The sequence below is a fragment of the Pavona decussata genome, unplaced genomic scaffold, assembly GCF_977016875.1.
Source record: "Pavona decussata unplaced genomic scaffold, jaPavDecu1.1 SCAFFOLD_76, whole genome shotgun sequence".
Taxonomy (NCBI): Eukaryota; Metazoa; Cnidaria; class Anthozoa; order Scleractinia; family Agariciidae; genus Pavona; species Pavona decussata.
Genome location: NW_028145494.1, coordinates 2,036,112 through 2,059,000, shown reverse-complemented (window position 1 = coordinate 2,059,000; position 22,889 = coordinate 2,036,112). Strand labels below are relative to the sequence as shown.

Below are 22,889 nucleotides of genomic sequence, written 5' to 3'. Positions count from 1 at the left end.
GTAAGCGACTCAAAAACTTTCTCAACATTAAAAAGCCAATTTCACAAGTTCAGAAGAGAATTACAAACATGCCGCCTAAAACCGCAGGAAAGAAGGACGAAAAAAAAGTTGCAGGGAGAATAAAGGGCGCTGAAGGCAAAGCCAAGCGATCCGGGAAAAGAAGAAAACAGACATATTCCAGCTACATTTACAAGGTTCTAAAACAAGTTCACCCTGATACCGGAATCTCCGGCAAGGCCATGAGCATCATGAACTCCTTCGTCAACGACATCTTTGAGAGGATTGCAACGGAAGCTTCCCGACTGTCGAACTACAGCAAGAAGTCGACTTTAAGCTCCCGCGAAATTCAGACCGCAATTCGCTTAATACTACCCGGTGAACTGGCGAAACACGCGGTAAGCGAAGGAACTAAGGCAGTTACGAAGTACACTTCGAACACGAAATAGACCACTGGCGCTGAATCCTCGAACACTTGTGTTTCTTCCATTCATAATTCGCTCGATATTAGTTACCTTAATTTGCATGGAGTTACCTTTGAGGTGCATTCTCTCGTTCTTGCGTGTACAGGAAAGACATTTGATTCATTGTATATAGATTCTCTCCGACTATATTTCAAATATAATGTAATTGTATGTTATGACATTTTGGAATCGCCTACCTCGTGCTGTACATCGATTGTAAAGTCCGATCTTGGCGGGTGGGCGTGAAGTCTTTTACTTAAACTGTTGAAAGGAAAATGAAACAAGATATTCAATGATGTAAATTATGACTTATTTTACTTTATTTTTGACATTTGTTTTTAGCAAGAGTTACTTTCTGTGAATAGTATTATTTTGTAAATATAACTAAATAAAATGATTTGTATAGCTTTAAATGGTGGTGAATTGTTAATTTCGTAGAAGAATTTTCAAAACTTTGTAAGAGTGACGGAACGCAAGGGACGATGGAAGACTTCTGTAAAAAGCCCAAAATGCAAAAACGGCCCTTTTAAACACTCCTTTGGTCATGGAATAAAGACTTGTTCTTCGTTTTAAGCAAAGCAGTATAAGAAAATTTGTCATCGGTTAAAGCGCGCAAGGATTGAACCAAGTACTGTTGAAATAAGTTTTCAGTAGGTCATGTTATACACCGTATTCACAAATGGCCGCCAACCTGGGACGAGCGCGCGGCCAAACATGGAATCGAGGCGTTTTAGGATAAAACTTCCAGATCATTGTAGGAAACAAGTGAAATTATGTCTGTAGTCCTTTCGGAAAGCGATATTCCTGGTTCCTCTTTAAATGGAAGAAATCCATCGGAGCTGAAAAACGACGAGTTACGTTTTTGGCTTAAATGCCGTGATGATCCCGCCAAAGGTTTACGCACAAAAGCCCAACTCGTTAAGCGGTAAGCTTGTATTGTTCGATCGATGCATTCTTTTGACACAATAAACTTTGAAATTAATATACTCTTTTGTGTTTCTAAGCAGTAAGATAGTATTCTTCGATCGGTGTTTACGTTTGACACAATCAACCTGAAATACTCCTTTGCGTTTCTGAATAGAGTTGAAGAATACATCAGTCAAGGAAAGGACGGTATTGTTGTTGATCCTGATCCAAATTCACTGTACACGAAACGAAAACTTGCCAAGCAGAGTGATACTGCTGGGCAAAATTACGTATTACCAACTAGTTCCAGTAGTTCTGCTGTCGCTTCAAGTTCGGAGCAAACGGTGAATTTTCCAAATCATGGCTGGGGCAATCGCTTGGAAAAAATGCCGCTTTTTATCAAAGCTGAGATGAATCGATTCATTGAAAAAAGTGGCAAACACCTAGGAAGCAGTCACCATTCCGTACCGACCAGCTGGAGAAAAGCAAAAACTTTTTTAGATGACGAATATCTTAAAGATGTTCAATGCACAAGTGATGAAACCCACTTTTATTTTCGCTGCAAATGTTATCATTCCTTCCGGAAAAACGACGAACCGCATGTTCTTAGGGTTGCATTATGCATTCTATCAGGAGATGTTGTGCAATCAACGTGTTCTTGCGTTGCAGGGAAAACTGGTTACTGTAATCATTCTTTGGCACTAATGCTGAAAATGTGCAAATATTCTTTGTTTGAGAGTACAAGTACGCTTGATTTGCATGATGATGCCGACAATCCAACTGAAGCTTGCACGTCAAGGCTCCAAACCTGGCACCGAAAGGGGAGGGGGGACACTATTGTGTCAGAACCAGTAATGGATTTAATTGTCAAAAAAACCAAACTGAGCGACAGTGAACCTCGAAGAGAGCCGGGCTTGAAGTGTCTACTTTACGAAGCAAGAAATAATGTCGCAGTCCAAGAGGACGAAGAAACAAGATTTAAGGACACTTTAAGGGAAATAAATCCTAAAATGGGATTAGCAAACGTCTCAAGCAATCATGATAACTTGGTTGATACTAAGTATGGGAAAAGTCCTGTAGGATCCTTCTCAAGCTACCAGCTGTCGCATACTGAGTCAAACTTTGATGTTTATATTAACGTTGAGTCTGCAGTTCAGAGAGTTGATACAGACACAAACAATCCTCAAATAAATCAGTTTCCTCGTTTCCCTTTACAAAACCTAGGAGAAAGTGAGGAACGTAACCCGAGTGATGATAAAAAGGAGTTTGTTAACCGACTAAAGTTGGACGAGGATGAGATTAACGCATTAGAGGGCGCCACAAGAGATCAAGCCAGTAGTGAGCTGTGGAGATCCGAACGTCGATTCCGGTTTACAGCTTCAAATTTTCACTTAATTTCTCACCGACAAAGAAACCATCAAAATTTTGCTAACACTCTTATACATCCCAAAGCTTTCACTTCAAGGCATACAAGCCACGGAATTAAGTACGAGCCAGAAGCAATACATGCCTACATGAAGCATATGACCAATAGATCAATGCCAGTTGATGTTTATAAATCTGGCCTTGTTGTGTCCCAAAAAGAACCAACCCTGGCCTGTACACCTGACGGGAAAGTAATCGATCCAGGCTGCACAGAACCGTTTGGATTACTTGAAGTAAAATGTCCTGAGACGAAGTTTCTTGTGACGCCACTAGATGCTTGCTCTGACAGCAACTTCTGTTGTGAAAACGTTGATGGACAGTGCAAACTGAAAATTACCCATCCTTATTATGCACAGGTACAAGGTCAAATGGGAATTACGGGTTCCAAGTGGTGTGATTTTGTGGTGTACACCAAGAAGGGAATGTCAATAGAAAGAATCCCCTTTGATCCCCAGTACTGGCATGAACTGTAAGGCAAGCTACTTTAGTACTATTATGGGCATTTCATTGATTTTGCTATTGTTGAAGCCTTGTAAGCCCCAATGTTATGTACACTTAGGCATATATTGGGCTTGGTGGAGGTTTCTTCTTGGGGTTTCACGAGCTTACATCCCCCATCCATCAAACCACAGGTGTATATGTCAGTTGACGAAAATAATGTTGTTGCTAATGATGTTGTTATGCTAACAAAACCTTTACATGTTTAACACGAGTCTATACAATCAACAGGAAGTAATAATTATTTAATGTAGACAAGAAAAGGGCAACTGATACAACTGATATATTAGTCATATTTTTGTAACTGCAACAAGATTGTTCAGAGACTAAAAAAAAACAATGAAAACTTTAACTTCGAGTATGTGATTAGGTCGTGAGTCCTCAGATTATTATTCAGATAAAATGGGATCCTGAACGTTACATAAGAAACAACAAACCGTCCACATTTGGTTGACCAGAGGAATTGAAGTTAACTGTGTTATTCTGTCCCAAATGTGGAAATTTTTAATTTTATTAATAGACTTGAAATCTTCAGGCATAGATTTATCAACTTCCTCTCGGTTGGGCCAAATATTTATAGTGCCAAAACGAAGATACATAAAGTTGATCCAGGAAACAAAAATCCTGCTGACTGTTGGCTGAGAGATGCCAAATAAAAATGCCAAATGTGCCTCATTAAACCCTTGTCGCAATCGGCACATGACTAAAAAAAATTCATCTTCGGGTTTCAGAGTTCTCTTTCGCCCAGGTTTGTTTTTCTGATTGTCCCCATCGTAATTATGTGCCTGGACCTTTTTGTCGGTCGACCGCCAGTAGCGGATGTTTTGTCCGTTTTCCCCTGGGTTTAACTTTAAGTATACCAGCGTGGCCTGGAATGTCTGCACGTTTGGAAACCCAGTGTAAAACGAAATAGATTCATCTCCAGACAGATTATCTATGCAAAACATGCGTGACTTTAATTCTCCGTTCTCCTCGAGTTGACGCTTAATTTCTGCCTGAGCATTTCTCAATTGGGCTTCTACATTTCCTAGTTTCTCTTTTAAAATTGATACTTCCTCATCTAACCGCGCAGTTTCCTCTTGAGCTTGTAACAACTGGAATCGTAATGACTCGCATGAATCTTGTGATTCAGTATTTACGATTTCAGCTGTTTCGAGAGAAACTGTATCGTCCGCTTCGGATGTTATGTCGCTGCTTACCGTGAATGATTCTTCCGTGAACGATTCCTCCAGTCGACGCTTTCTCTTCTTCGGTAAAAATCTTGCAGACGGTGGCGGTCTCTTTCGCGGTGAAGTGCGCCATGCAAATTTCGAAGGAACTGCGGTGATGTCTACACTCATCTTCTTTCCTCCAAGGTCTTTTTTGATTTCGCTTTCACGAAAGTGCAGTGAGCAAACTTTTGTAATTTCCGTCAGTTTGAATTTCGTTCCAACGTCTCTTCGAATCTTCTGCAGCCATTGAGCTCGAAGGTTTGGATCTTTCGGAAAATTGAAAAAGCCGACTCTCTTTCCGTTGGCGTCTACGATTCCTCTCTGGTTGCAAAGAGGAACACAGCAATTAATATTTGAACTCGAACTCATCCCCAATGAAATTAGCAGTAAAAAAACTGTCGCATTAAAGAAATCGCTTTTAGATGACCGATAATTTCAACGTAAGTTGGCCAGTTAATTGGCCAAAGTTTGCACGAAAACAAATATCTATCCTTAAAACGCCTCGATTCCATGTTTGGCCGCGCGCTCGTCCCAGGTTGGCGGCCATTTGTGAATACGGTGTATGGGCCTCCAACTTCAGAATGCGGTTTGCGCTCTATTTTGTTTTCCAAAAGTAAACTCCAAAATGCAATACGGCCTCCTATTACTGTTTGTGAGTGTGGGCAAGATTTCCACACAGCCCCATACATTATGTACACATTTTGAGACTCGAACTCTATTCACACGTTTGCCGTTTAGGGAAAAGGGTAAGTATGGCACTGGTGCATGTATAATTAATGTATGGGGCAGTGGGAAAATCTTTCCTTGAGTGCGTGCGGAGGTACCACCTCAAAAACCACCTTTTTAGTAGTTAACTTTGGAAGTTGTAAAATGCTGTAGTTTGAGTCGGCATCTACGGAGTACAACTAAATTAGCCACGCCCTCAAATTGATATTTTGGTACCTCTCACGGTTCGCTTAAAAATTGAAACGAAAAACTCCATCGGGCTGTTTGCTGTCTCCTTAGCTAAGAAACAAAGAATCTGAAATGACGGGATATGAATTTATAAGAGCACAACAGCACGAAGTCATACAGACTGACATTTTATTCATAATGCGAATTCAATAATTTTCGGAAAGATTTCCGTACAGCTCCGCACATTAATTATGCAATCGGGAACTGCCACCCATTCTTTCCCTCTTAACAAACAATCGAGATAATCGACAATGTTTAAAATGAGAGGCTATGCGCTACCGTTGCTATGGTAATAGTTCTTACTTGGAAACCGATGATAAAATTAACTTTGATCATATGTTGAAATGATGATGTAGTATGAAGGAGATCGAAGTTTATCTTCTATGCAATATTATAATTTTAAAACTTCCGGCTTAAGTCCAGAAAAACTGCTGCGAGCCTCCTTAAGTGTTTCAAGAGTTTCTCAGTCAATCTTGAGCATGTGTCTTTAGGGCGCTTTGGATTGCCCATTGAAAATTATTTCAAGTTTGTTTTGGTTTTGCCTTACCAGACTATCTTCTGTGTTTAGCTAAATCAATCATGACTTGCATGCATACGTGTTCCTGTGCTCCCGTGCTTGACGTCATTAACTTGTATGCTTGGTGTTCTGATTAGTTCATTGCGTTACTTATTTCTATGGCAACAAGTTAGACTGGTTTTGGTGTGTCTCAAATTTGCCGACTTAGATGAATGAAAAACACTCTGGACAGAACTTGTCTAATCATACATCCACCACAGTGGAACCCGCTTTACGGACACCCGCTTAATACAGACAAGTCGTATTACGAACACTATTCTTTTTCCCACACCATACATTATCCTTAAAATTAATCTGCTTAATAAGGACACTACGTAATATGGACACTTTTTCTGGTCCCAATGGTGTCTGTAATAACAGGGTTTGACCTTATATCATATTGACACAAGAGAACAGTGCTCTCAAGATATCTTGGAAATGAACTGCAATCTTGCACACAAAATTTAACACGTAATTGTTGATAGAAATTAATTTCATCTTAGTTACTTATAACCGTGTGAGACACTTTTCTTATTGTCTACTGTGTGAAAGACAGCATGTTGATGCCTCCAATGAAAAAGTCCTGAGTCCACCCAGGCTAGCCTTTGTGCCCTGAAAACCTGATAACATATGTTAACTTGCCTGTTAAGCAGGGGTACAGACAAAGCCCACCCAGCTGCAAAATCAGGAAAAGAGAACTGGGAAGGGTCTTGATGAAAAGCAAAGTGATGGATGATGGCTGCTTGTTGGTCCTGTATTGCGTGCCCAAGAAACATCTCCTAAAATATGAGACACAAAGAAAAATTTCCAGTTTAAACAATCACTTCTCCGGTTTTTCTTTAAAAAATGGAACCGCGCTTATCAAACCTTCCACTCATAGATTTAATGAACACTAGGACCAAACCAAAACTTAAAAAAAAAAAAAAAAAAAAAAAAACTTAATTAAGAATATAACGAAAATGAGTATTTTGCTCTTTCTAAACAGTCTGCAAACTTCTCTTCCCACTCTTCTCCTTGCAACTTTTTTCATTGGGGTGATGGCTTTTGCTGTTTCCCACAATTTCAATGCCTGGAGCAGGCACCATACTCACCTTTCTTGCATCATGTTCATTTAGGATCCTCACTAGTCCTTGAAGGTTAACAATGGTCTCATCCTCACAAAAAAAGATCCAACGTTTGTTGTTGCCGTAGTTGTCAGCCAAACTACATCATAAAAAAAAATAACATTTATGAGTGTAAACTGAAACTTGTTTTATGCGAAACTTGCTAAAATATTCATATCATCCCCACAGGTCATTAGAAATTCTGAGGGGAAGGGTCTCAAAAGCCTCAACTTTTAAAGAAAAAAATGATGCTAAACTGGATTTTCCAGAGGGGTGGGGAGCTTAAATCAAACTTTTGGTGGAGTATGGATATTTTCTGTAACTCCACAATTTCAATTCCTTTCAAACAGAGGTAATAAGGGTAAAGTTGCTTTTGTACCACAGGCAGCCAGTGATTAACTCAAGCCTGAAGTATGAAGCAACTCAGAGGATTCCTATTCCCCCTTGGATGGGAAGCTAGTCACAGGGTTATCCCCAGTACTTTTTTGTCTGCACCTAGGAAGAGAGAAGCAATGTTGAGTAAAGTTTCTTGTGTAAGAAAACAGTACAAACAATGCAAAGACCAACCTAGCCTTAAATATTTAAACCTTTGATCCTCCAAACTTCCAGTCAAAAATTGGATGTGCTTATTGTAAATAACACAATACAATGTGTATAGTTCCAGTCAAAAAATACCCATACCCCAACCCCAGCTCACCCCAACAGAGGGGATTGGAAATTCCAGGTGGTAAAGTAAAAAAGCATATTAAGTATTTTGGGGGAGGGAGAGGGGGTGTATATTTTCTGGAACTATAGTGTACACAATGCCAGGTGCAAAGTTTTTCAGTTACTCAGAAGGAAACCCACCTTCATAATAATGTTTGTGTACTTCAAAATTTGATGTTGGCAACAGGTTTGATAAAAGGATTTTCTAACCTGTTTATGATTGGAATAATTGTCCATGCCCCAAGAGGTGCCCAGTCTTCATGCATCATCTTCAGCTCTAAGTTATCCTTAAAAAATTAAAGTAACCAACAAAAATAATTTGATATTAATATTTATTTTAATTAGTAATCGGAAAGAGCGAGCTCTTTGTACCCTACACTTAAATGCTGTTACTATATAAATCACCATTAACAGATAATGAGAATGATAAATTCTTCATGGATGGAGACACAGCAGGGATAGAGTAGGGCTGTGTCTAGTCATTTTTATTCCTAATGGCTGGCTGACATGCTGTACACACTTTCCAAGCACTGTACATACATAGTACATTATTGCTCCAATGTCATGTTATACAGAAAGCTCTGCCATACCGTAAGAAGCTGTGCCTAATTCATATCTACCCTACCACCTTCCCTGCCTCCCCCCACAGAAAAAAAGGTTTGCAGTTGATACAGTGGATATAGTGAATGAGAATGACCTAAGTCGCCTGAAACAAGACATAAGCCAATAAATAAAATATATCATTGAAATATCAACGTGACCCCACTTCACAATAGGAAACAGATAGCCCCATCCCTATTTCATAACCCTAATCATAATCCTAATTTTAATACTAACCTTAACTGTGATTGCATATCATCAATGGAATTATAAAATGAGGGAAGACAAGGGGTGATTCCCGGATGTTTTTGGCCCCCTTTTGTAGAGAGGGGGAGAGCGGACTGGAGACAGAAGTAGTACTCAGGCACTGTTTTCTTAGCTGCAAATCCAGTTGGGAGCAAGGGAGATGATGAAATAATAGTATTATTCAGAGTGTAAAATACAAGGCTTTTCCTGACACTTTAAACTTTGTTCAATCGATCCCCTGTATTTACAAAATATTAATTATGATAGGAGTGAAAATTAAGCACAATGTCGTACCTTTTGTCCCATTAATAACTCTGCCTGTTTACTGAGATCTTCTCTCATTGCTTTTGCCTTTTTCACATGAAAAGAGTTGTGTTGACTTCTCACAACTATGACAATATCTTTTAGTCCTAAAAGAAACCCCAAGGAACACAAGATTGAAGTGTTATACTCTATGATCATGACATGAAGTGGGAAAACCATGCATCTTATTAAGAGGAAGAAAGAAGTTACATTATGTTCATTATAATTTTACCTATCTCAGGAATTTCTGTGTCATTTTCAACTTTTGAATCCTGAAAAATAAAAAAAAGGCGAATCTGATATCATGCAAGTTTAAGCAGAAACTCGAAATCAAGACTTTTACAGTAGAACCTTAATAATGGCTTCAATTCTTTATTGTCTAAGGTGTACTCTTGGCTGGTGCTAGAGACTAACTTTTTCAGTGAGACTGCCAGCAGTGAAGGGGTAATACATGTAGGAAAGTGCAAAGCTACATTTCATACAGGAGCTGTAGGAGCTGGTCCATATACCAGCTCTATAGTGTTTTTATATGGAGTCTACTGTGCTTTTGTTCTATACCAAGTCTATATGATCATTATATTTCTCTTAACTGATGTGTTCTATTCTCCTTAACTTGGGATGTGGTATGTATATAGGGTGAGCAGGGATGGCGTAGTGGTGAGAGCACCCGCCTCTCACAAGTGTGGCCCGGGTTCCATTCCCGGACTTGGCGTCATTTGTGGGTTGAGTTTGTTGTTGGTTCTTGTCCTTGCTCCAACGGTTTTTCTCCCGGTACTCCAGTTTTTCTCCCTCCCCAAACCAACCTCTTCAAATTCCAATTCGACCTGAACGCACGGACACCTTTGAACGAGTTCCTAGAGCTCTTTGGTGCTTCATGGGTAAATAAATTTCATTTGCATGAGGCTATGAGGTGAGTAGGAGGAGGAAAGTGGGATGAGGCATTTGACACCTGTGAAAAATTGTTTTTATTTTCCACTCACCTGGAGGTCCTGGAGTGCAAATGTTGGTCAAAATTTGGTAACATTCCTCCAACATTTCGGATGGTTCATTTAATGTCATTCAAAGGCGATATTTCCAAGGGTAAGAGTAGAAAAATAAATCAAATGCACTAGACATGACTAGATTATATCTGTCCACCCTACCCACCCACCCATGGGATCATACGGACAGGAGCATCATAGAAACTTGTGTCCTTTAACACAGATGGTATATGGAGAAAATGACAATTTCCTGTTCTGGGATGCTTTTTTACATCCAAAAACATGGTCAACCAGAGTGTCCATCAATTTTCTCTAAATCCTCAATATGATAAACTTTGTCCAATGAGACAGTATTTTGACAGTATTTACTATTAAGATAACATTAGAAAAAATTAATTATTATTTTTTTGATATTTAATTTTATTTCATTTTTATACTAAGAGTAGGCTTTGTACAGGAAACAGCTATTCCATTATCATTTCGGTAACAAAGATATCTGCTGTTCCACGTCAGCACCAGACATATAATAGCATCCTATGTTAGCGCGGGCCAATACGAAGCCTAGGTCTTAGACAACAGGCTAGCGTCTTTCATTTACAGACAGAGCTGACAATATCCAACAATTGTCCTATCCAAACAACCGGCTGGAACACTATACGTGCACAGGTCATATAAGTGTTTATGGTAATTAATCTTCTGCCATCCTTGATACAATATTTAGGTTGCATCTTATTGAATAGTCATGAATGAACGTCTTAAAACACAAAAAGGATCGCGAACAATACCGGCTACTTAATGTGGCCAGAGAAACAAATTCGTGTAAGGGATAACTAAATTTATTAAAACACGATATATTTAGAAGTAATGCTAATTATTAAACAAAGATCAACTAAATGAAATATAAAGATGGGTCATACCACAATAGCGCCAAATTCGAATCTCGACTGAGCACTGTCTGGTTCAAAATCCGCGAAATCGTCCGCAAGAATTGGCGCTAAAATAGGGCAACATTGTACCGATTGAGTTAGTAGAATGAAGTCAACAAAGAACAAAAGCAACTTAAACTTACCAAACAGAAGAAACGAAAAGAAGGCCTGAAATAAGCCGACCATTTTGCACCATGCAGGAACTCTCCCACGATCCACGATCCAGATGAATGAATGAGTTGTTTTTCAACTTTGATATCGTCATACACAACGTACCTACCAAATACCTACAATGTCTACGGATCGCGGGCTCAAGAAAATTCAAGATGGCGGAGGAGGACGAAGACGTAAGAGTTTTGGTAAGAGGGACGAAAAATATTGGAGTTAGCTGGGAACTTGTGGCCATAAGTCCATTAAAACGATTATAAAGTAACTGAATTTTCTCGTTTTTCAAAAAAGAGGTTGGAATTTGAGTGGCTGTTAAGAGAACATGTGCCAAAAGTTTTGACCCAGCTTGGTTCCATACTACAGGTGAGCTTTTGATAGCAGTTAAATTAGCTATCAAAAAACGTTTACTTGGCTGGATTCGTATGCTATTCTTTTATGTTTATTTGTTGAGCTAACAGTTCAACTGATAAGTTTACAATTTTATACACCAGATTTAAATCTAACTTATAATGTATAAAATGTGTTTTGTCATTGGCTACATGCATTTCTAGATTGCTGCCAGTGGTAGTCTTGGATAGTCAAGAGGGTTAAGCATAATTAACGTGACAAGACTGGGGCAAATGAAAGAAAACGGGAAGGGACTGGATGGAGCCCTCCCCCCCACCCCCCTCCAGTTTTGTTTCTTTCACTGGCATGAAAGCTCACGTCCTCCCTTCTGTCTAGCATAAAGGGAACTTGCAAGTAGTCTGCATTTTTTATGACATGGATAAAATTTAGAGAAAACACATTTTGTGGAGAGTTTAAGGAAATTTGAGATGAAAATCTTAGCTGATGTCAACGACCAGATTAAAAGTTCCTTTAATCCAGGAGATTTGGTGATTCATTTGGTAGACTGAGAGATTTGTTCTGTATCTGGGAGTCTCCTGGTTGTTAATCTAGGAGAGTTGGTATCTATGACAGAGCTGTCAACCCGTGTGAACCCGCCTCTGTAAGGCGCTTTGTTGTTTCTGGTCGGGGGAAGTCTTTTCTCCATATTTGAAAATGTGTGAGGTTGACAGCCCTGCTATGAAACTGTTTGCTTCACTGCATATCCAAACATCATCATAAATAGTATGGTGTGTTTCTTATCATGCTTCAAAATGTTTCTTTGTTTTATTTTAATAATTGTATTTATTTGTTTTTAATAATTGATTGATTGATTATTGTTTTCAAGGAATGTTCCAAATGTTTGAAACTCTCTAGCATACCACCAAAAGGACCAACAGGAGAAATACCAGGTGGAGATAAGAGTTTGAAAGATGCTTTTGGAAGCTTGATTAGCTCAAGGCAGCTTTTCATACAGAAATGTCTATCTCTTGCTAACTTGGCAGGTTTTAGTTTAAACTATTTCACAAACCCTGGTGGGTCTGCAAATGGAAATTATTATAACAATTTTTGGGTAGTTTTTTTTAGTGCAGTTTTCCATAAGTTTTCCAATATGTTTTTCACTAATCAGAATATGCACAGTGTCTCAGTTATTTATTAAATTATACCAATACCGGTACTGTCATTAATAATAACAGTAATGGTAATTATTACGTTCAACATTAGGAGAACACATACTATTCTCGTCCCTTCTTTCTGGATGCTGTGCAATTCCAGGGTGTGGGTGCCATCTTGAACTAGCTGACCACTCGCCTTGATTTCATGTGACAGCGTTGAATCCCGCTGGCTAAGAGAAGTCCCATGGGTTGACTTGCATCAGTCTGGATGCCATGAGATCCAACGCACTTTACTAATCCATGACTATTACTAGTAATAATAATATTAATAATAATAATAATAATCTGATAAATAATAACCTCAAAAAAAGAAGAACATACCTTAAAGTGCCCCTAACCCTTCAATTATTTGTTTTCTTTTGGTAGATTTCCATATCTGTGAAGAACTCATTTTTGAAAATTTTTTTTAAGAAATATTGAATCCTTTTTATTTTACAAGCGCTAAAAGTTACTGAAATTTTTAAATTTTTGCGGGCTTTAAGCTCCGCTGGACAAATTTTTGTCTCGTGGGCTCATTAGGAACGAGCCAATGAGAAGCGTCCGATATTTGACACTCTCTTAGCTGTGACGTAAGAAAAGGACACCAGAAGGATTCAGAAGGAATCTTATGCATGCTGATTCCTTTCTCTAGATTTCGAGAGTTGCTGCATCCAAAAACCACACATTTTTCAACCATTTTCTCTGTTTATTGAAGCATTACAGCGAATCTTCGGATATTGTTGCACAATTAATGCGAACGATAGGTGAAAATATCTACAAGACTGCCTTCACTTCTAGCGCTCGTAAAAAAAAAAAAGGTTTCAATATTTCTCAAAAATTTTTTCGAAAATGAGTTCTTGAAAGATATGGAAATCGACCAAAAGAAAACAAATTGAAGGGTTAGGGGCACTTTAAAATGTAAGTTAAGATTACTAGTTTTACCACCCTGTTAAACTGCTGCCATTTCTGAACATCTAGTGAAATAATGATAATAATAACATCAATAATTGTAGTAAAAAGTTCCAAATAAATAATATTTTGACATCAATATGATATCAAACAGATTGTTCTTTTAACTTGTATCAGGTGTCGTAACTGTTAACGATCATTCAATTTGTGCAGCAACTTCATTTTGTGCTTTCTTTGTTGAAACTCTTCAAAAAATATAATATAGATACCTTTTTTTTATTTTTCCCAACATTTTAGGAGATGTTAAGCCACAAGATTACTTCATGCTCTCCACCCCAAAGTAAGGGGAAAAAAATCAGTGATATTTAATAAAAATAGCAATATTATCTAGGGATAATGACTGTACCAAATATTCATTCATCTGTATGTTTTTTGTCTCACAGCAGTGATACTCTAAAAGGTTATGTTGCTGTTGAAGGAGAAAATATCTCAAAAGCTGTAAGTTCACTTCAATCTGCTTTCGTCAACTTTGTTTTGCAAGATCGAAAAGGGATTTCTAAACAGAGGTAGATAAACAGCAGATACGTCATCCAAAGATGGCGCTATGTCAACAGACCGATGGCTGCTGGTGATACAGAGACAAATAAAATTATTGATAGTTAAACAAAAACTCATGACACTGCCTATTAATTTGAATTTAGAACAAACACAAATAATTATTTTATTAAAATATCTTTAACCCCAGACTATAGTGTTTTAGATTGATGTTGAGAATTTTTTTTTTTTTACTTTCATCAGGTCTCTTATGCTCTACGTTAATATGTTGATAATCTCTTCTAGTAGTTACAAATTGTTTAATAGCTATAGTAGATTATTTTGCCTTTTCCAGGACCTCAAATTCAAACTACCCAAAGTGTCTAGTTCTGGATTTCGTGTACGCATACAAGAACGAGTGCCATGGAAACTTAAACAGGTACCAACAAAATAATAAATGTCTAAATTATTTACTGACATAATTTTATCAGTAGCTATCAATTAGTTTTAGAGAAGTCAGCTTGAAAGGGCAATTACTACAAAATCCTTGACCACTGACTGTTCACTTTTGATGATAACCCATACTATTATTAATAATCATCACAAAAGGAAGGTATTAAATGTCAAATGAATTTATGATATCCAGGTAATGTTTATCAATTAATGCACATTGTCTAAATCTTAATTTAATTTTAAACTGTTTAGATTCAAGATGCCGTCAACTACTTGCAACTTGCCATAGAGAAAGTCCAAGAGACTAAATCAAATTGCAATTTCTCTTCCGGACGAGAAGTTAGCAAGGTAATAAAGTGATAATCAGTCAGTAAAGAAGAGGATTAATCTTACTTTGTTTTAATGTACTGCCTCCATTTCTTTTCTTTGAAAATGCTCATTCCTTTATAACATTGTCAAATTTTGTGAAAACCTTCATTTGAAATTCAAAGAAGTGGAGTGGAGAGTCTGCTGCAAAGGTTGCTCTTTAATCCTTTTCCGAGTGTAGCAGTTTTACTCACAAGGGAAAATTGTCATTGGGCTTGATAATGCTACTGCTACAAGGTGTAAAATAATGAGAAAGTGATTGGAAAGTCACCTGAAGTGAACTTGAAAAGTTTCAAACCCATGTGAAATTGTCCTTGTATTTATAATAGATCTTAGCTGTTTAGGGTGAGACTGATTTGTTTTCATTATATTTTCTATTTATGCCATTTGAATAAAGCCTTACTCCATGCATCCATTGCATTGAAGGACACAGGTCCCCCATTTGTGCATACCAGCAATTTTTTTTTACCTGACTTGTATATATGACTTGTGCATAAATATCCATGTGGGTACTGTTTGGTAATTAGTGCCATATAACTTTGGTAGCAACGCCCCCCATTTTCTAATAATTTTTCTCTCCTTGACAGGTTGTTGAGGAAATCACGAGTTTTTTGACCAAAGGAAAGTCAAGACTCTCTCTGCCTGATAAGACAACAGTTTTAGATATGCTGACATCGGGAAACCAGGTACCTTGACCATGCTATCTTACAGTGCAAACTAAGCTTGCAATTTACATCATTGACCAATTTATTGGCCCAATTTGTCAACTTATTGTCCTGCTGGTGTCTTTGCTCATGCTCATAAAAACCCTTGGCCCAGTTGTTCGAGGCCAGATAGGCTTGTCCTGGGTTAAAATGAACTTTGATTTGAGTTTAACTTCTAATCAATTAAGAATTTCCCTTCAGTTCTAGCTTAGACATTTCGGTAAAAGTGAAGAACAGCTCACCTCCACCGACTGTCGGTCAACTGTCGGCCGTCAGTCAACAGACAGTTGACCGACAGTTGGCCAACAGCCAGGCAACTGTCGCCGACAGTTTTTTCCATAGCGGTAACGATCTGTCAACCGACATTAGTATTGAGCAAGATGAAAAACTTGGTTAACTTTTATTTCTGGGTGATAAGCATTAGTCAGCTTTTCAAAACAACAGGGCCCTAATAGCTGGCCAACAATTGCACCAGTTGCTCGATCTCTTACCTTCAGCCACTTTTGTTATAAATCATGCCATATACTCTAAAAACAGTTCTTTGAAAACAATGAGTATGTCATTTGTTATACCGAAAGGGTCAGTTCCTCGGGTTAACATTCTAAGTTTCTCCCGACTCAGGTTTGGATCCAATGGCGGCTTATTGTGCGAGAAACCTAGCTAAATTCTAGGGGTAGTCCTGTTGTGAACTAGCTTCCTAAATGTGCCTTACCTTAAATTTGTAATAGCCTCAAAACTAGCAGTCTGGCCAATTATGTTATTGTATTTTATGTGGAGTGAGTGGTATTTGTTAATTTGCAGCCCAACAGGATTTGTGGGAGGTAGATCACATGTATGGTCTCCCAGCTACAAAATGACCCATTTACAAAGTGCTATAACACTGTTCATTTCTTTCAGCGAGTCTTCCAGCCTCGTATGCCAGATGATGTGGTTGCAAATTTTTGCCTCAACAGTGACAAACTTGTTCTGTCAGTCTACACTTTAACAACTCTTCCTGTGCCACCTCAAAACACTGTAAGTTAAGTTTACCTTGTACACAGGCCATTTTCATACCTTAACGATTTGACCTGTACTTAACCTACTGTGACTTATCTACTCTAAATTGCCTTTAATTTCCATGGGGGTCATAAATAGGTGGATAAACCTTTTTGGGTAATATTTTGTGATATTTGATTACACTGATACAATCAAAGGCTCCTGTGAGCCAACTCGTGAATGCAGATGACACATAGTAATTGCAATTTAGACGGCTACGGAAACTTCCTCAAAAGCTAAAAGAAATTATATCTTTGCCCGATTATGTAACGAAAAATGACCATTCTTGTACTATTAAAATGATTGTCAAATTATTCTGTACAGATTGAATAAGCCGATTATTCTGATGCGCCGATTAAAAAATATCACGTGTTTTTTTTATTCAAAGTTTATAGGAGCACGCCATGTGCAGCTACGTCATGCAAATTCGTGTGATAGTCCGCGGCTACTGGATTTCGCGATCGGGCTAGTGGATTCTAACCATCACTTGCCCGATGGGCAAGTGAAGTTTTTTTGGGAATTAAAATTACAAAATTACTGTAGGGCAAGCCGATCTCAAAGGGAAATATGTTCAACAAAGTATCGCATTACGATTCATGCCCGACATAAATACGTGAAATTTTTCCTTTGGAGTTCAGTCCACGCAATCCTCAAGTAAAAATAATGAACTATGACAAGCTCTTGCTAAATAAGAATTATTTATCGACCGCGTCCTTTTGCTTTCCCATAAATTACCAGTTGTAAATTTCGAAAATGAAACATTTTTTCCCTTTGAAACCTCTATGAAAGCTGACAAGATCTTAAAAGTGTTCATTTCACCAGAAATTTGCATAATTTTGTTTACGACGTCAATGATGCGTGACATGGCACGTTCCGCTTTCGCGTGAAAACTGACAAATTAAATTATTTTTTAATTAAATTATTTTTAAATTAAATTATTTTTAATTCTTGAAAGAAACCGCACTTCGTAAAAAAAACGATAAAATCCTATAACTTTGCTCAGATTCAACGAAAAATCCCCATTCTTACACTAAAATGATTGTCAAATTATTCTCTACAGAATGAATGAGAGAATTCTGACGCGTCGTGAAACAAATTTTCACGTTTTTTTTTTTTTTCACTAATTGAGTTTACGACCCCGGACTTTCTGAAAAACTGAAAAAACTTGAAACTTTGCTCAGATTGAACGAAAAATCGCCATTCTTGCACTAAATGATCGTCAAATTATTCTCTACATATTGAATAAGAATTTCCTGATGCGCCATGAACAACAAATGTTCGCGTGTTTTTTTCCACTAATTGAATTTAAAACTCATTCACTGCGCACGCCCGAAAGTTAACGACAAAACCGACTGATCGACTGATCGACTGATCGACCAAGTCGAGAGTCAGCTATCGCTATAAGTCGTTCATTGCGCATGCGTGCATTCACGAGTTAAAAATGGCCCTACAGGCTGATGAGCTTTCTTTGTGGCAGAATATATGAAGAAAATTTATCTTACATGTACATCTTCTGTTGATGTATAAACAGTTTTGCAGAGACTTTGTGGTTTTTCTTTTTTGTAGAAACAGACACAAGACAGTGACCCTGTTGGACAAACATTGTAAGCAATAATAATGATAATTATTTATTGCTTTGATTTGTATTATCATGGTTATTTACGAAACAAGACAAACTTCTCAAAATGTTTATCAATATTATTTTAAGGAGACTACAATATAAGCCTTTAGTTAGGATTTAGTGGTATCTTCTTTGGAGTATATCAAGTAAAGTTGAAGGTCCTTTTTACTCTTTTACCATGGTAACAAAGTAAAAACACCATACATGAGCATTTATAGACGCCACTGAAAGTTTAGTCTGAAATGTCAGCTGCCTCCTCCCCCTAACCCAGAGGGAGTGCCCCCCACAGGGAGCACCCCCTGTTTCAATAGTCTGAAATGTTAGCCGTCCCCTCCCCCTAACCCACAAGGGGGGGGGGGGGGCAACGGCTGACATTTCAGACTATTGAAACTTCTTGAGGAACATTAAAAAGCTCAAATATTATCTGTCAGCTATGAAAAAAAAACCCATTCATTCAAATACAGTCATAATAAATTTCTTTTCTGGTGTAGTGAGTACAACAGCAAGTGGATGGAAATTTCAAGTCACTGCCAGGTAAATGCTTGGAACTGTTTTTACCAAATTAGTTTCAGTAGGGAGGGCAGGGATAGCGGCTGAATGCTGGATGTTCGGTGTCAAAAATGATTTGAGGTTGTTGCTGATCCTTGCCTTTGTTCCAAGTTTTTGTTTTTTGAATGGGGATGGGAAGAGGGTTCCTCTGGTTTTTCTCCCTCTACAACAACCAACAGTTCTGAATTTCAATTCTATCTAGAATGTGAGGACCACCTGTTTGTCATTTGTAATCTTGACTGTGTCCAAACGGCTGATTGTCTGTAAGACTCAATACTCAAGAACCATGATTAACACAACCTTTACATGAGAGCTGCAAGAATTACACTCAGTCTCTTGAAAATTACATTTTTCATGCACAAGGTTTTTCAAGTCCACAACCCTTTGCAGCATAAAGCTAATGATCTTCAGAGTATGGTGTCACAAACACCTTTCACCCATTATAACAATAATGGGTGAATTATTCTTGACTAATGGACTGTTTTGAGAAACTGCAACCCAAAGCAAAAAGCCAGTTTGTCACCTTCTGCTATTGTCCAGTTCCAGAAAATATCCATACACCCCCCATGGAAGGTTTATTTTTTTGTTTTGCACCCCCCTCCCTCTAGGAAATTCCAGTTTAGCTTCATACTTTGCTTCTAAAATTTTGACTTTTAAGACCCCCTCCCCCTAGGAATTTCTGATGACCTTCCATGGGGTGGGTATGGAAATGCACTTTAAAATATCAATGTGAAGTGTCAAGTTTAGATGGAGCTTTAACTATCCTGGAAACTTTTCTTGGAAACAGGTTGATTGTTCAATTCCAAGACTCAGTGATTCTGTACTGCTCATCGGAGCAGCTCTGCGTTTATGCCAACAGTTGAAAGACAAGGTAAGCTTTTGTTTTTAGTACATTATGACTAATTAAATTATTACAACTATTTATTCTAATAGGTTATATGCATTTTACAGAGTTTTTAGCTAAAAAGACATTTCTGTTTTTTTTTGTTTTGCAATGAAAAAAAAAAAGGCATAAAGAAATTAACATTAGGCTTGAGTGCTTGATTGATTCCATCCATTGTTTCTTGTGCAGTAAATAGGATCCAGTTGAATAAGCCTGTAAAGTGAATATAATTAATGCAAAACTAACCTCTTTTAATTACCTTCATAAGCACATTAGGCAGGAGGAAGGTAATGTGGTAAAACTAGTATCAATCTTTAAATGGTATCTGGTCATCAAATTCTCCTAAAAATGATTTGTGGTAAATTGTAGTCAAAAGGAAGAAAGACAACAGTTACCTTACCCTGTGTGAAATGATAGAAAAAGCACTTATTTTGCTGATTAAAAAAAAAAAAAAAAAAAAACCAATTGAATGTAGAATTTTCAATCCTCCCAATATTAGTTTTATTACTCTCTATTAACCCCCAGTATCTGGGTAACCGATAAGATCCATTCTGAGAAGATCTTATCAAAACCATCCCAAATTGTCTGCACAAAATTTTGTCTGTACACTGATGCTTACCCTTCAGTTTTTGTTTTCAATGTTCTCCTTTTTTGGGAGAGTTTTTAGCTAAGGGCATCCATGACTTAGCTCAATTTATGAGACAGTCAAATTTGAAACTAGATACAGTTCGTTTTTGGAAGTAGAGTAATTTTATGTTACACTGATATATATTTTTTTAGTTTTCAGTATTTTCTGTTCTTGGTACAAGATGATCAAGGGAGATATCATGCAATGGATTTTAAAATTCTCTGTTTACACTTACTGTAAATTGCAAATTGGTTTATTAATAGTTTATAGGTACATCTAATGTACAACAGGACATGGTTTTCGAAGCAGGATTAAGCTAACTCAGGATTGCAGTGTCAGTTTTGAATTCTGGTTTATAGCTCAACAATATGTGTCACTATGAATTTTTTCTTTTTGTCATGCGTTTTAAATTTGGCTACCTTCAAACTGTAACTTATTATTTTTTATATTTGGAAATGAAACAGTTTGATGAGATCAAACAGGTTACAAGTTTAGCAGAGAAAATGTTTTTTTTTTTTTTTTTACAAGAGAGGTATTAACTTTTAATTTGGAGTTAGTGTTAACAAGCTTTTGAATAACCAGACCTAGATAAATATTAAAATCTATTCAACATTTACTTAACCCTTTAAGCCCGGGTCTGCGAAATCTGCGAGCCAGCGAGCCATGCAAGCCACCGTGCGAGCCATGCGAGTCACGCGAGCCACAGTGCAAATGTTAAGAATTTTTATTTGTTTTATTCACATTTGCGTGAGAAAATTTTGGACGAATTTTTTTCTTTGTTTTTTTTTTTTCGTTTTTGTTATAATTTTGGAGAGAATTTTGCCTATTCAAAATCGCCCAAGATGCACAAAAAAATAAAAACAATACGCAAAAGTTTATTAAGGTTCAAGGCTTCAGAAAAAAAATCAGAGAAAAACATACGGCTGCACCGGTACTCGAATAGGTATCTATTGACACATGTCATTCATTGATATCCACGTGGAACTTCATTCAAGAAAAAAAAAAAAGAAAAGAACAGCACTTCGATCTCCGTGTGTTGGCGTCAAGAATGGTGAGTAAATCGCGCCATTTTAACAGGTTTGGTCTTTAGTCGAGAATCAGAGTTATCAGAACTCTGTCGGTTGGTTGACTGCTGCATGTGGTTGTCCTTTCCCTTAGACAAGTCTTACTTCAAAACTCGCCACTAGAGTGGCAGAGGCTGGTTTCGATATAGCATTCGACCCACCAGCTGACGGCAAATGCTTCTGTTAGGCTGCTTCTTTTCAAATTGAATTTAGTGCGACAATATTGACTTCGCTCATCTTTGAGTACTTATTTATCATACCTTACAAGATTGGAATGACACTGACAATCAGTCCTGACGTGTCAATTACAGTCAACCCAGGTCTCGCGTGAACAGTATTTCCAAGAATGAAATGAACATTCGAATTTCTCTTTGTAATGTCCGACATGTGGAATGGAATGTTAGACATTTCTCTGGAAATCCTTCCGAAAAAGACGCATTAACTGAAAAAAAGATTCAAAATACTTGGGAAACAATTGTTATTCTTGAAATATTCAATTTTGCAGTGTAAAGAAAAATTCATAGCTTTATACCGTCAAGAAGCTAGGGAAATTTATACGGGAACTCTGTCCCACTGTAAGAATCAAATATTGCGATGTTATTCATCTTGTTCTGATGCTCTTGTTCTTGTTCTTATGTGAATGTAAATACAACAAATAAAAATTCTTAACATTTATACTGTGGCTCGCATGACTCGCCTGACTTGCATGGCTCGCATGGCTCCCACGGCTCGCACGGCTCGCACGGCTCGCATGGCTCGCATGGCTCGCTGACTCGCAGATTTTTATCACTCTTTAAGCCCCAGTGGTGGCCAACATCTATATTATTTCTCCTTACAATGTCATTGCTTGTTTAACCATTTAAGTTAGGAGAATAAAGGAAATAATCACCAGAGATGAAATATCTTGATTTTTAGCCAAATTCTCCTAACTAGTAACATAAGAAATATGTGAAGGACGGTGAGGAGAATATGAATGAATGAATATACATTGTTGATATTTGATTTAGTATGCTCCTTTCAGTCTTGATGTGTACATTAAAAGCCCTCAGGAGAGTTCAGTATTCACACTGCCTTAGGCCCGGTTCAGACGCCGAACTTTTCATGAGCCGAACCTAATACCTCGAATTAAGTACATGAAAAGTTCAGCCTCTGAATCAGTTGAGAATGGTTGCTTCAATTTGGAATGGCTCAGCCGTTCTTCCCGCCTGGCTTAGCCGGGAATTTTGGCTTTGGATCGGCTTTTGAATTAAGTTCGGCTCATGAAAAGTTCGGCGTCTGAACTGGGCCTTAGTTAGCATTTTATAAATTTTATGGGATCAAAATGATAGCTTTTATTATCCTGGAAAACTTCTGCTCAGTCTTAGTTGTTTTTAAGAAGATCAAGACAAGGAGTAAACTTTTTTTCGCAGATTAGCCCTGGAAATATTTGTGCTAAAGCTAGCACTTGCTTTTAAAATGACGGTCTACCAGTATTTAATTATGATATATTTCTTTCAATTCCATGCTAATATTTCCTAAAAAAATCAGATTAAATTCCTTGATGTTTGCAAAATATGGAATAAAGTCTTTCAAACCTGCGTA

The 22,889-nt window shown here is 37.6% G+C and overlaps 4 protein-coding genes and 1 pseudogene across 4 annotated transcripts in view; 3 read left to right on the top strand and 2 right to left on the bottom strand.

The window, feature by feature from the left end:
* Positions 1-11,140, bottom strand: part of LOC146476604 (beta-1,3-glucosyltransferase-like) — a 23,872-nt gene extending 12,732 nt beyond the window's left edge. Inside the window, exons 1-8 of the mRNA XM_085114480.1 lie at positions 11,018-11,140; positions 10,866-10,942; positions 9,201-9,240; positions 8,960-9,075; positions 8,030-8,106; positions 7,103-7,214; positions 6,654-6,790; positions 659-722 (exon numbers count right to left, since the gene is read on the bottom strand). Coding sequence (XP_084970606.1) covers positions 659-722; positions 6,654-6,790; positions 7,103-7,214; positions 8,030-8,106; positions 8,960-9,075; positions 9,201-9,240; positions 10,866-10,942; positions 11,018-11,060 — 666 coding nt within the window. The 5' untranslated portion in view covers positions 11,061-11,140. The remainder of the gene's footprint in view (positions 1-658; positions 723-6,653; positions 6,791-7,102; positions 7,215-8,029; positions 8,107-8,959; positions 9,076-9,200; positions 9,241-10,865; positions 10,943-11,017) is intronic.
* Positions 18-652, top strand: LOC146476607 (histone H2B.1 pseudogene; annotated as a pseudogene).
* LOC146476606 (uncharacterized) lies at positions 1,341-3,265 on the top strand. Its single transcript, XM_085114307.1, has 2 exons — positions 1,341-1,386; positions 1,473-3,265. The coding sequence occupies exons 1-2, from the start codon at positions 1,341-1,343 to the stop codon at positions 3,263-3,265; spliced, it is 1,839 nt and encodes a 612-aa protein (XP_084970433.1).
* On the bottom strand, positions 3,680-4,967 carry LOC146476605 (uncharacterized). Its single transcript, XM_085114306.1, has one exon. It carries the CDS (start codon positions 4,868-4,870, stop codon positions 3,680-3,682), a length of 1,191 nt encoding a protein of 396 aa, XP_084970432.1. The 5' UTR covers positions 4,871-4,967.
* On the top strand, positions 11,075-22,889 carry LOC146476603 (protein rogdi homolog). The gene is made up of 13 exons (XM_085114481.1): positions 11,075-11,233; positions 11,334-11,405; positions 12,256-12,319; positions 13,769-13,811; positions 13,915-13,969; positions 14,361-14,444; positions 14,711-14,806; positions 15,412-15,510; positions 16,426-16,542; positions 18,130-18,167; positions 18,676-18,718; positions 19,521-19,604; positions 20,397-22,889. Exons 1-13 carry the CDS (start codon positions 11,105-11,107, stop codon positions 20,427-20,429), a joined length of 957 nt encoding a protein of 318 aa, XP_084970607.1. The 5' UTR covers positions 11,075-11,104; the 3' UTR covers positions 20,430-22,889.

Excerpts from the sequence above, each read along its gene's own strand:
- LOC146476606 (XM_085114307.1), top strand. The coding sequence starts at position 1,341 with ATGATCCCGCCAAAGGTTTACGCACAAAAGCCCAACTCGTTAAGCG. Across the intron at positions 1,387-1,472 it reads AAAGCCCAACTCGTTAAGCG|ATAGTATTCTTCGATCGGTG; the intron begins GTAAGCTTGTAT and ends CTAAGCAGTAAG.
- LOC146476605 (XM_085114306.1), bottom strand. The coding sequence starts at position 4,870 with ATGAGTTCGAGTTCAAATATTAATTGCTGTGTTCCTCTTTGCAACCAG.
- LOC146476603 (XM_085114481.1), top strand. The coding sequence starts at position 11,105 with ATGAATGAGTTGTTTTTCAACTTTGATATCGTCATACACAACGTACCT. Across the intron at positions 14,807-15,411 it reads CCGGACGAGAAGTTAGCAAG|GTTGTTGAGGAAATCACGAG; the intron begins GTAATAAAGTGA and ends TCTCCTTGACAG. Across the intron at positions 18,719-19,520 it reads AAATTTCAAGTCACTGCCAG|GTTGATTGTTCAATTCCAAG; the intron begins GTAAATGCTTGG and ends TCTTGGAAACAG.